The 12640-nt window shown below is 54.4% G+C and overlaps 1 protein-coding gene across 1 annotated transcript; it reads left to right on the top strand.

The window, feature by feature from the left end:
* Window positions 1-1936: 1936 nt before the first annotated feature.
* Window positions 1937-11821, top strand: ACCS (1-aminocyclopropane-1-carboxylate synthase homolog (inactive); the record flags this gene model as incomplete). The annotated part of the gene is made up of 14 exons (XM_084238326.1): window positions 1937-2227; window positions 3282-3341; window positions 4879-4949; window positions 6052-6121; window positions 6513-6579; window positions 7046-7143; window positions 7618-7695; window positions 8413-8513; window positions 9099-9188; window positions 9908-9953; window positions 10052-10193; window positions 11063-11205; window positions 11312-11465; window positions 11623-11821. 14 exons carry the CDS (start codon window positions 1937-1939, stop codon window positions 11718-11720), a joined length of 1509 nt encoding a protein of 502 aa, XP_084094452.1. The 3' UTR covers window positions 11721-11821.
* Between the last annotated feature and the right edge of the window lie 819 nt (window positions 11822-12640).

Genomic DNA, 12640 nt, shown 5'->3' with positions numbered 1-12640 from the left:
CTTTTCCTGGGGAAAGGCGACATTTCCTACTGACGGTGCCACAGTGCAGTAGCTCCTGCAGACCTGGGACCTGGGTGGTCCACCTCACAGCAGACACCTCAGATTGTGCAGAGCCCTTGCTTAGGTTGTTCAACAAATGTTGCACAGAATGAAAGAAGAGAGACAAGCGCCGATGAAAATGCTCAGCGAGGAAGGCTGTTTTCAGGATGCCCTCGCCTTTATCAGGAAAGGCTTTTCTGTGGCTACAGCCACGCACGCATTTGCCAAGAAACCGCTGGTGGCTGTGCCTCAAAACCGGGGAACTAAGGCCAGGAGCCGCGCTGGGAAGAGGCGCTGGGGTTGCAGGCTGCACAGCACGGAGGTGGGCGCGCAGCCCCGGGCCCTGGCCGCTCCCCTGGCTGGGCCTCGGGCCCGTGGGGCAGTGGGAACCGGCCCGCGCCCCTGCAGGACCCGGGGAACCCCGGCTCAGCGCCGAGTCAGAGTACGCGCGCCCTGGCGCTCGGGCCGTGCCGGGGTGTCCGCCGGCCTCGTTCCGGAGCTGGGGAGCTGTGCCCTCAAAAGTCCGGGCAGGCTCGGCCCGCCCGCTGCGCCCCCGTCTGAGGATCCCCGGGGCGCGGTCCGGGCGAAGGAAACCGGCACTGACGCGCGACCGCCCAGCGCCAGGCGCGGTCCCCGCGGCGCAAAGGCAAAGTCCTGCCCTTCCGTCCCCAGGCCGCCCGCGCCGGCTGCACTTCCTCCGCCCGCGCCCGCCAGGCGCCCGCCGCCCAGCAGAGGGCCCTTTCGCTTCTGTATCCGCGGCCGCCGAGCCGCTGGCGGGACCCCGAGGCCTGGGCGGCGCGCGCGGGGGGCTGTGGTCTCGCTGCTGGGGTGGAGGGGGCCCCCTGGAGCCGGCCCTGCGCTCCAGCACGGCGCCGACCCGGAGCCCGGCCGCCCCCCCCTGGTCCAGGGCTGTGCCTCTACCCCGGCCTCCAGGGGCGTCGCCCTCCCAAGCCCGAGGTGAGCTCTGGGGAGGGCCCAGCCAGTTTGGGGAGGGCCCAGCCAGTTTGGGGAGGACCCCAGAGAAGACTGCGTGGAGCAACATTGACCCGCGGGAGGGCAGGCTGTGGGGGTGGGTGGGCTGGTTCGCCCTCTCCTGGTGTCGGGGGCTTGTGCCTCAAGGCCTGGGAAAATCAGCCAGGATTTATGTTATAATACTGTGCTGAGCTTTGGGCATGAGCCAGGCCTTGTTCTAAGCACCTTATCTACATGGCCTGATATTTATGTCTTGACTTAGGCCTGTGAGATAGTTACTGCTGTAACCCCTGGGGCAGTTGAGGAAACTGGCGTAGAAAGCGCAAGAACTCATGTCTGTGTGCAGAATGAGGCCATTCAGCCCCGGTACCCACAGCTCCCTCCCTCCCAATGAAAATAGAGCCCTGGGTTGCTGTCTGGGGTGCCAGCGCTGGTAGAGATGGCCCCACCCCTTCATTCCCTCCTATCATCCTTCCCAGACCACCCAATAATCTCGTTCTACCTTTTACCCCTGTTTACCTAAGTTACCTCAAGACCTTCAGGGACTTCAGGCTCTTTTTGCTTTAAGTCAGAAAATTTGAACCTGGGTTTTTGAGATTGAGGTCAACAAGATGGAAAAAGAACTTTGGTGACCCACAGGCAGCGGAATGAAAAACTTTCACAAAAGTAAAACAAGCTAAAGCAGCTATATATTAAAGCCATATGAACATAGCAAATACAGCCCCGGGCAGGGAATAGATCCTTAACAGAATTTACTGGTAGAAGTCACTGCACACATGGTTACAACTAGTAAAGGACTCAAGGAGTAATGAATGTGAAACTTAAAGGAAGGGACAGAGAGAAGGGGGCGGCCCATGGCTCCCAGTGCATTCTGATGCATGTAGTCTGCAAGGCTCAGGCGTTGAGTGTGCTTGTCTTTCCCCAGATGTTCACCCCACCTCAGAAAGAAGCTGGGGCACCTCCCACCTGTCTGGGCCCAGCCTCCACCCAGAACCTGGATGGTAACAACAGGGATGGTCTGGAAAGAGAATGCCCCAGAAAACCAGAGCAGAAGCTGCCAGAGCACTATGGAGTGGGTGATCCCAGTGCCATGTTCACCTCTGGGAGCTCCCAGCTGTCTTCCAGAGGAGGAGTCATTAAGTGGTTCTGGGACTCAGCTGAGGAGGGCTACAGGACGTACCACATGGATGAATATGATGAGGAGAAGAACCCCAGTGTGAGTGGAGCCCCCACCCCAAAAGAAGACTACAGGGTGTGATCCCCACTTGGCCAATAGGACAGTGCCCAGGTTGGCGTTGCCCAGGACCACAGTGCCCAAGTCCTGTGACCTTAACAGAGTGGAAATCTTCTGACATAATTTAGAGAAACTGTTTACAAGCCTGTTTATAATTGAGGGGACCCTGGTGTGTGTGTGTGTGTGTGTGTGTGTGTGTGTGAGAGAGACAGAAAGAGAGAGAGAGAGAGACAGATAGACAGACACAGGGAGATTCAAGAAACCTGGAATGCTCTTATGTGATTCTGACCCATAGTCTGTCAACTATGAGGCTTTAGAGCTGCGATGGAAGAGGTTCAGGTCACCACTGTTTCCTTATGGTTGTGAAAGCTCTTTATGCAAACTTTTTGAACCTCAGTTTATCTCTAAAATGGGATACCAATAACCTGCTCAATAGAATAGTCACAGTTCAATGAGATCAGGTATGTCAAGCCGGTAGCACAGTACTTCCACAAAGAGCATTCGGTAAATGCTACCTGCTATTATTGTTATGAGCACTGATTATAAGTTCTTACTAGCAATACTTTGGGGGGTCAAAAAGCTTTCTGGAGGAGATGGCATATGAACGGGGCTTTATTTTTTTTAAAGATTTATTTATTTATACAAGAACTGGGGTATAGGCCAGATGCACGGGAGGATGAGAGGATTCACCAGAGACAGAGCGGGGAACAGAACAGGCAGACTGATGAAATACACTGCTGAGGGGAGCAGCGGGCGAGACAGGAGAGGTCTGCTGTGCCATGTGGGACCCTCGCCAGCGATCGAACCAGCGCTGCAGAAGCTGCGGATAGCTTCACAACATGGCACTCAACCGCCTGCACCACCAGGGGAGGCCCATGAACGGGGCTTTAGAAATAGGCGGATGGGATCAGGTTGCTGAGTGGAGGGCATGGCTGGAGCAAAGGCAAGTAGAGGTGGTTGGCAGAGTGGGGTTGCGACACCTCCTGTTGGCTGCCCTCTGCTGTGCTCACCCTACCTCTGTGCCTCTTCTCTCCAGGGCATCATTAACTTGGGCACCAGTGAAAACAAACTCTGCTTTGACCTGCTGTCCAGTCGGGTAAGTCCCCGTTCCAACGGGTTGTCTGCCCTTGAACTTCCCTCACAGGAGCCTAGTGCTTGCCTCAGTGTCAGTCCAGGACTCCCAGGTTGCAGATCTGAGTTGGGAACAGCTTTCTAGGTGCTCTTGGGCCAGTCACTTTCTACTCTGCTATTTATGTCTCAGCCTCTTCCCTCATACAGTGCCTCCTGCGTCTGGGTCCATGCTCTCAGAGCAGAAACACTCAGTGGTGTGTGACCAGAACTTAGCTGGCTCTTCAGAGACAAGACACAACCTGATTTGTAGCTTGTGCCAATTCCCATGGTGTAAATATTCCACTTTGGCTGATTCTAAGGTACTGATGTAACATCCCGGCAGGCAACACAGGCACACGTTACGTCCTGTGCCCCCAGGCTGACACATGGACAGAAATAACCTCAAGAGCACAGAATATAGTACAATGTTTTGCCAGATTCAGAAGATGTTTGAGTACTTATGAACTTTGATTTTAATATAAGTTATGTAATTGCATGTCTTTCATAATTTAATTTTGGAAAATTTTTTTTTTTTTAACATAGCTTACAAAATTCCTGGAATGTAATAATCAGATTTCTTGACCTGATGTGAACTATCTCCAGCAAACCACTAGAAATACCTGATTGGTGTATCTAATCCTTGGGCCTCAGAGTCAAGGTTGGGATTATAGATGTCTAACCCAAAGGAACCTAGTTCCAGAATATCCAAGCCCCAAGGAGAGAGGAATTTAGGGAATGTGCTTAAAAGACCTTTTCTACCCAAAGCCAGCTTCTCCCTGTAAGACAGCTCAGCACATCCCTTGGAAATAAAATATGCAATAAAAAGTGAAGTGAACGTGCTAAAATTCATTTTAGTAATATATTTTGTTTAGTCAATTTATACCTAAAATATGACCACTTCATCATGTAGTCAATGTGAAAAATTACTGAGCTGTTAAACATACTTTTCTTATGTCAAGCGTTCAGAATCAGTGTCTATGTTCAGATGAGCCCAGTGCAAGTGCTCCGAGCTCCGAGGCTCCAGCTTCTGCAGTGCAGCCTGCAGGGGTAAAAGAGGGGGAGGGGAAAAGGATGGAGGTATAGCCCTGCGCTTGGTACCTTTCCTCCCTTGGATGCTCTGCCCAAGGCCTGCCTTCCCTTAACTCTGTGTGTGATGCCCTGGGGCTCACTACCTCCGCCCCACACCTGATCAGGGCAGGGATGCTTTAGAAATAGCCAAGGTGACTATTTAGCTGACAGCATTGAGTAGGCAGCACTGGATCAGTAGGCAACAATTCCTAGTAAACTAAGAACTCAGCCACTTGCTAGCTCTGTGACCTTGGCTGAGGCACCTCACTTTTCTCAACCTCAGTTTCATCATCTGCAAAATGGGCATCAGTGTTGTGCCTGTGCTATCCCTTTGCTGGTTTCTCTGATGCGAAGACCACACCCGTGGCCTTGGAGGCCCCGTGCTGTGTGGATGCGGTGGGCCTCACCTCAGAGACCTGCAGCCCTCAGCCCTGGCCTCCCCTCTGTGTCCCCAGCTGAGCCGGAGTGACATGCTGCGGGTGGAGCCGGCCCTGCTGCAGTACCCCGACTGGAGGGGACACCTCTTGTGAGTCTCTGGCATAGAACAGTGGTGCTCTGCCCAGGGCAGTTTTGCGCCCTGGGGACATTTTTGGTGGTCATATTGAGAAGGGCTGCCCTGGGCATTTATTGGTACAGGCGGGGATGCTGCTACAATCCTGCAGGGGCCAGGATGAGCCCCCATGACAAAGAATTATCTGACTCCAAATAGCAATAGTAGGCGGGAGCCTGTTGAAGGCTGAGGGCCTAGTCCTAGAGACCTGGTGATTGTGGGGTCTCCCAGAGCCTCTTCAGGGAGCTGGTGCCCTCCCCTAGGCCCTCTCCCCAACGCCCAGCTTAGGGGGCTCTGGATCTGAGGCAGGGGGAGTACCTTAAGGCCAGTAGTTTTAGAGGAACCAGAATCTGCTTTGGGAGCACTGGCTGGGCCTTTCGCCCCGGGTAACGTGGGAGGTGGCAGGTAATACTAATTAGACTTTGCACTTGCTGAGACTGGCCAGGACCAGGCGCTACTCTAAGGGCTCAGTGACTGAGCAGGACTTGATTCCAAGACTGATTCTAAAGCACATGTGCTTGGAATAATCGGGATGCTGGCCCTGGATTGGGAACTCGGGGCTTGAATTTGACTCCGCCTCTTCCCAGCAAGTGTCTTAACTCCTTCAAGCCTCAGTTTCTTGGTCTCTGAAATGCAAATAATAACAGTCGTAGTAATAATTGCTTCATAGCATTGTTATGAAGATCAAATGAGTAAGAGGCTCCAAAGAACCCCTGTGAAATATAAATGCTCAATAAATATTAGCAGCGATGATGATGATGATGGTGATGATGATAATTAGTGTTATTATTATTGTTAGCTAGATCTAATAGCGTTGCTTTTGATATACTTAGAGTTGGCTTTGTGGTGGGTTTTCTGGTAGAACTACTAGAATAAAATGTTGCGGGTGGGGCTAGTGGTGGGGCCGAGGGGGTGGGGGTGGAGGTGGGGAGGTTGGCACAGGTGGTGGAGACCGACCACACGCCCCAGGTGGAAACCAGAGAAAGGTAACGCAGCTTCCTGCACCAGGGAGCTTGGGGCTGCTGTGGTGAGGGGCCTTCTGCCACGCGGCCTGTCTGTCTGTCTGTCTCACCTCCAGCCTCCGGGAGGAAGTGGCGAAGTTCCTGTCTTTCTACTGCAAGAGCCCAGCAGCCCTGAAACCCGAGAATGTGAGTAGCCCCCTCCCTGGCTCTCCCCACTATTCTGCCATCTCCCCCACCCTGCGGATGGCCAGGGTGTGGTGGTTGAGATCTGCCTTTCACTGACTTATTTCACTTATTTTCATCCTCAATTGGGTCTAATTCCTGCATCCTCTTTGTTGGGTGGTCCCTCTCTGCATCTCCGTTAGATTCTCCGAGTGACCAGCTCCCTCTTCCTGAGCGGGGTCCCCACAAATAAGCCCCAGGAATGAGCTCAGCTGTTGGTCGGGAGAAAGCTTCAGTGGCTTTGCTGACAGAGCCTCGGGGGATCTGGCTCACCCAGTGCCCCTGGGGGCGAGGGGTTGGCATCCTTGCTCCCTCCTGAGGGGGATTCATCTCTGTTTGGATGTGTCCCCCTCAGGTGGTGGTTCTGAATGGCTGCGCCTCTCTCTTCTCAGCCCTGGCCACCGTGCTGTGTGAGGTCGGGGGTAAGTGGCCCACAGCCTGCTCAGCGCTGGGCTGCCCTGTGCCTGCAGCATCCCCAGCACCTGTGCTGAGTGCTGCAAATGCTTTCAGCCCTCACAGACCCCTGGAGTCAGGGGGCTTAAATAGGTGACTTGCTAAGCCGCCCTGGGGTGGGCAGTGCCAGGGTTGTGCAACACGCTGTCTCTCTGCCGTGACCTTGGCTTTCCTGTCTTGCTCACAAACCGACATTTAGCACAGTCCCAGCACATAGTAAGGTCTCAATAAATTGTAGCTGCTAATTATTAGGACAGGGTCTGATGTCTGTGGTTCCAGGAAAGCAAGAACTTAAGAGAGTTTGGGACTGAGCGAGGAAGCATGTCCCCAAATGCTTCCCAGGACATGGAGGGCTCGGAGAGCTGCAGGGCCAGTGGACAGGGGTCTGGAGCATCGGACAGAGGGTGACGGGCCCCGCCTTCCTCCTGTCCCCAGAGGCTTTCCTGATCCCTGCCCCTTACTATGGAGCCATCACACAGCACGTCTATCTCTATGGCAATGTCCGGCTGGTCTTTGTTTATCTGGACAGTGAGGTGAGAGTCCCCGGCACCCCAGGTAGGACCTGGGCCATCCTGTAGAACAAGAGCTCCCTGCGTCTGAGTTGGGGGGTGGACATGGCGGACGTCTATGCTGAGGACTCGCGGTGGAGGTGCGGGTGAAAGGGGAGTAGAGATTTTATTGCTCATGGTTGCCCATTGCCTGGGTTTCCTGGCCCAGATCCCCAGGGTCTACATAGAAGCCAAGGCCACCCTATGGTGGGGTGAGAACAGGGCAGAGCAGACCTCAACATGGAAGTCCTTGCACCCTAACCAGAGGATTCTTCCCCAAACCTAAGAAGGATGAGTTGTTCCTGGAGTGAGGGTGATGGCAGTCACCCCAGTGTGTTTTTCTGGAGACTGTTTGAAGGAGCCTGGACATGATGGGATAATGAGAGGCTCTCAGAGTACAGGTTGGGGGGGCCAGGCCTTTGAAGTTGGCTGGCAGCATTGGTGGATTTTTTTTTCCAGGTCACCGGGCCAGACAAGCGCCCCTTCCAGCTCACTGTGGAGAAGCTGGAGACTGCGCTGGAAGGAGCTAGTTCTGAGGTCTGGGCATCAGGTCACACCCAAGGCTGGGGGGCGGGTCTGAGCAGCATGGGTCCCCTGCTGTGGCTGATTGTCCATGGGAGTAGGGGTGTCACTCTGTGTATGGGACAGGGCTGGGGTAGCATGGAAACATGGGGGGGGGGACAAACCCTTGAGGGGTCTTCACCTTAGAAGACTCTCAGACTTCATGGTTGAAAGGATTAACCTAGAAGCTTGATTAAAAACACCACCAGGACTTCGCCTGGTTCTGACTCAGTGGGGCAGGTGTGGAGCTTAGCAGTCTGTAGTTAAGTGTCCCTGGTGATTTGGGAGGTGGCCCCCCTCACTTTGAGGGGATCTGAGGCCCCTGAAGGAATGGCAGAGAGCAGCAGTATTCCTGTGTTTCCTTTCCCATCTACTTTCCAAAAATCTCTCTTCTTCATTTTTCCCCCAGTCATTAAAATATTAAATAACATGAAAAGCATTAAAGCATTGTGCCCAGTGTAGGGATTTAAAAGTGTTCAACTCCCACCCTGGTTCTACCAACAAGGGCAGCCGCTACTGGCCTGGGGCTTTGCTCCTTCTGTAGTTGGTGCTGCAGGTGTAATGCTCTGCCCCCATCTGCTCATGCGGGGTCAGGACCACAGTCCCATCACGGTCCCCAGGAGCCACCCATTGAGGGTGGGACTCTGGCCTTGGGGAGGAGCTGAGCGTCTCCCGCCCCTCTCCTGGTTTTAGGGTGTGAAGGTGAAAGGCCTTATCCTCATCAACCCCCATAACCCTCTGGGTGACGTCTACTCCCCAGGAGAGCTGCGGGAGTTCCTGGAATTTGCCAAGCGGTGAGGAGCTCCCACAGTCACCCAAAAATATCGTGTAAATCAGGGTCCTGACCGGGGCTTTGGTGCCTGTTCTTCCCTCTTCAGCCTACAGTGGATTCCCCTGGGAGCTTTGGCCCCTCCTGGCAGTGGGATGGGAGGTAGAGGCCTGTGGGATGCTATTCTCTCGCTCTCTTTCTCTTCCCTCACCCCCGCCCCATGGCACGCTCTGGGGCCAGATCCTCGGCTCCATCCCATGCCTGCAGCCCTTTTAGGGGGGCTACTGTTATTAACCCCATTACTGAACCTTGGAGTGAGGGCTGGAGTAAGGCTTGGATCTTAGGTCTGTCTGCACTTGCCATGCCCTTCTGTGGAGGTGCCCTAGGGCTCCGCGTCTCCCCCACAGCTCTGCAGAGGCCCCACTGTCCTCTGCTTTGTATATCCATTTCCTGTTTATTTGAAAAAAGTAAACCAAAGAAAGATGTTCCTGGAAAAAAAGTTTGCCAATCCCAGGCTTGGTTCTTGGTCCTCCTGGATTTCTACTCACCGCCACCCCACCTGGGGAGCGCTGGCCTGCACACCAAGCTCCCCTCCCTGCACCGCCCCCAGACATGAGCTGCACGTGATGGTGGACGAGGTGTACATGCTGTCGGTGTTTGAGGAGTCGGTTGGGTACCACAGCGTCCTGAGCCTGGAAAGGTGAGGCAGCCCCCTCCCCCACCCCCTTGGGGCCCTGGACCACTGGGCACAGCTTGCCCCAGGGTGATTCCTCATCCAGCCAGCTGGTCTGCTGTCCTCAGGTCTCCTGAGGAGAAGCCAGAGGGCTGGGCAGAACAGTGGGGCTTCTGAGACCTCCAAAGGGGAGCCCTGGGGTTCCTTGAGGAAGAAGGAGGAGGATGGGGGGAAACTGGCCTCCTTTGCAGTCTCCTTCCTCTCCAGAGGAGCACCAAGTTCATTCCTTCATTTGCCCACTCTTTCATTCAGCAGATTCTTCTGGAGTCCTTTGCACAGGCCGAGCACTTCTGGTTTTTTAAATATTGGGCCTTTACATTTAGTTTGAGCCAAGAATTTGCCATCGAAACAGCTTTGCAAACTCTTGGCCCAGATCATCTAGAAAGGCTGTGAACCTGACACTCCGGGACTCTTTGCAGTTCCTGGTATTTGTATGGACCTTTCCACTCTGCTCAGTGGTTCCCGGGTCTTCTGAGCTGTCCTCATGAAGCTGTGACGGAGGTGGAGGCCGGGTCCTTACTCCTGCTCATTTATGGATGGGGCGGGGGAGTGAGACACAGAAAACGGTAACTTGGCATCCACTTCATGCCGGACACTGCGCTCACTGCAGGGAGCAAGACATAGTCCTTCTGGTGTGGAACTTCCCTCGGGGCTGTGTTGCCCCTGATCCCCCTGTGTCTCCGCAGGCTGCCTGACCCCCAGAGGACCCACGTGATGTGGGCGGCCAGCAAGGTGGGTTCCTGACCGGCTGGGGGTATTGGGGAGGTGTCGGGGGAAGAGGCCTCCTCGGTGGATTTCTGGCCACTGCCCACAATGCCTTCCTCCTGCAGGACTTTGGGATGTCGGGGCTCCGCTTCGGGACGCTGTACACAGAAAACCAGGACGTGGCCACCGCGGTGGCCTCCCTCTGCCGCTATCACGGCCTCAGTGGCTTGGTGCAGTACCAGATGGCGCAGCTGCTCCGGGACCACGGTGACTGTCGGGGCTGGCGACGGAGAAGCAGGGGAGGGTCACAGTGAACCTGGGATGGGCCAGGGATCATGGATGCTTTTGCCAGGAGAAGGATTCAGGGTGGGGTTGGAGGGCGACAGCTCTGGGCCCAGGCTGGGTTCATACCCTGCTTGGTCACTTCCTCGCTGCACAGCTCATTCCTTGACCTCTCTTGTCTGCAACACAGGGGTCCTAATGGCAGCTCTCTTGTTGGGGTTGTGTGATTTGTCATTCAGTTACAATAATAGTACCCACAGGTCTTAGGTGCTCCACCCTTGGGAAGCTGTTACTATCAGGGAGCGCCTGAAAGGCGAGAACAAAAGCTATTAAGGGGACATTGCTATGATGGAAGTTTCTCTCTGGAGTGGACCCACCTTCTCCCCAGGTTCAGATAGCAAGGGTCCCTGTAATTGCCACCATCTGCTGAGCTGAGCGATGCCCTCAGTGCATCATCTCATTTGTCCTTCCCCAGCATCCTAAGGAGCAGGTATTCCTGGCTTCCCCCTTTGTTTTATGGACGAGGAGGAGGAGGGCCAGGCAAGATACAACTGCTCTAACAGCTTAAAAAAAAAGTAATAGCCACAACATCAAGTGTTGGTGAGGACACGGGGCCGCTGGGATGCTCGTGCTCTGCTAGTGGGAACAGGCTGGGGTAGGGGCAGCCACTTTGCGAGACAACGTGGCAATTGCTTGTCAAGTTAAACCTACACTTTCCCAATGGCCCAGCAACCCACTCCTGGGTTTTCCTTTGCCGGCCCCTGGTCTTTTTCTTCTCAGCATTAATATTAACGGGACCGAGGGGGAAGTTTGATGGGAGGATCTATCTTCTGGCTTCTCTTTCACCTAAACAGAATGGATCAGCCAGGTGTATCTGCCCGAAAACCATGCCCGGCTCAAGGCTGCCCACACCTACATATCAGAAGAGCTTGAGGCGCTGGGGATCCCCTTCTTGAATCGTGGGGCTGGCTTCTTCATCTGGGTTGACTTGAGGCAGGTAATGCAAGTGGAGGTATGAGCGGGGAGGGAGAGTTAGCCTCCCTCTGGCAGGTGAGGGCAGGAGTCACGCATCTGCATGCTGAACCCCCGCCCCCCACCCCCAGTATCTGCGTGAGGGCACCTTCGAGGAGGAAATGCTGCTCTGGCGCCGATTTTTGGACAACAAGGTGCTACTGTCGTTCGGCAAGGCCTTCGAGTGCCAGGAGCCTGGCTGGTTCCGTTTGGTCTTTTCAGACAAGGCCCACCGGCTTCGCCTAGGTGAGAAGTCTGCCTTCCCTGGTCCCTCAGCACCACAACTTCACGCTGCACCCCCTCTTCTGGTCTCACCTGTGGCCCCAGAAACCTCAGCTTAGTGGCCTCTGCTCACCTACCCACCCACCAGCACCAGTGCTGACAGGCCCTCACTTCTTCCCAGGCATGCAGAGGATCCGGCAGGTGCTTGAGGGCAAATCCCAGGTGGCAAAAGATGCCCCTACCTGCCAGACCCAGGAGCCAAGTGGCCAGCACAGGTGAGCTGTTCGTTGCCTGGCGGCCACAGGTCTCCCAGCCACTGCCCACCGGAGCCTTTTGGAGCTGTGAAGATCAGTTACGATGAGCTGTTTGCCAGGAGGATGCCCGGCTTGGCCTCAACTCTGAAGGAAAACTGTTCTTTGCCTTTCACCATAGCAGTTCCTTAAGCTCTGGTTCACCTGGCCCATCCCCCACCATTTCTATTAAACAAAACTGGAGAAGCTGGGAGGCTCTGTTGTGAGTAATTTACATAATGGAGGAGTCATGTCTGCTCCTAAGCAGAGCTCTCAGCCCCCCAGGATGCGAACAGAAAACATACAACCTGTACCTTCGTTTTGAGAGCATTTTTCTTTGCTTCCTGTTGCCAGGGAAACAAGTCAAATGAATGCACATAAAAGAGAGTAGCCCAAAAAAACAAAAAAGCCAAACATGTGATAATTTCTGAACTACAAGGTGAAAGGAGTTAATTTCTGCATGGTCAGATTGCTCTCCTCACACTTAGGGTATGTGGGTCACGGCACACCTGCACCTGGGACAGAACCCTGCTTGGGACGAGGGGAGCAGGCACCAGCAGGAGTCAAGAGGGGTGTCTCTGTCTCTGGGTTGCTCTTCCTCCTCCTTTCTGAAGAGTCCAGTCATGGGAAGATATGGGGCGATCCTGAGCTCTCAGTGGGGACGCCTCACCAATACTGGTGTTTCCTCTTAAGCATGCAAAGGGTGGCCCACCTGTCTCCAGGTGCTTCATCCTCGTCCCACCTTAGAGCTGTGCTGAGGGCCCTTCTCCTGGGCCAGCACTCCTGTGTAGAAAAGCTGTCTCCTCCTTGTACCTCTTTTAAAGATACCTCTTGTCTGTGAAATCAGGGCTTCCTTTCTGTAAACCATGTTTTTTGGTATAGGATGATTTTGCCTCTTTTTGCCTATTC

This window comes from Talpa europaea, assembly GCF_964194135.1.
Source record: "Talpa europaea genome assembly, chromosome: 1".
In the NCBI taxonomy this organism is placed as follows: Eukaryota; Metazoa; Chordata; class Mammalia; order Eulipotyphla; family Talpidae; genus Talpa; species Talpa europaea.
Note: the sequence above shows the minus strand (reverse complement) of the source record. Positions and strands in the feature narration are given on the sequence as shown.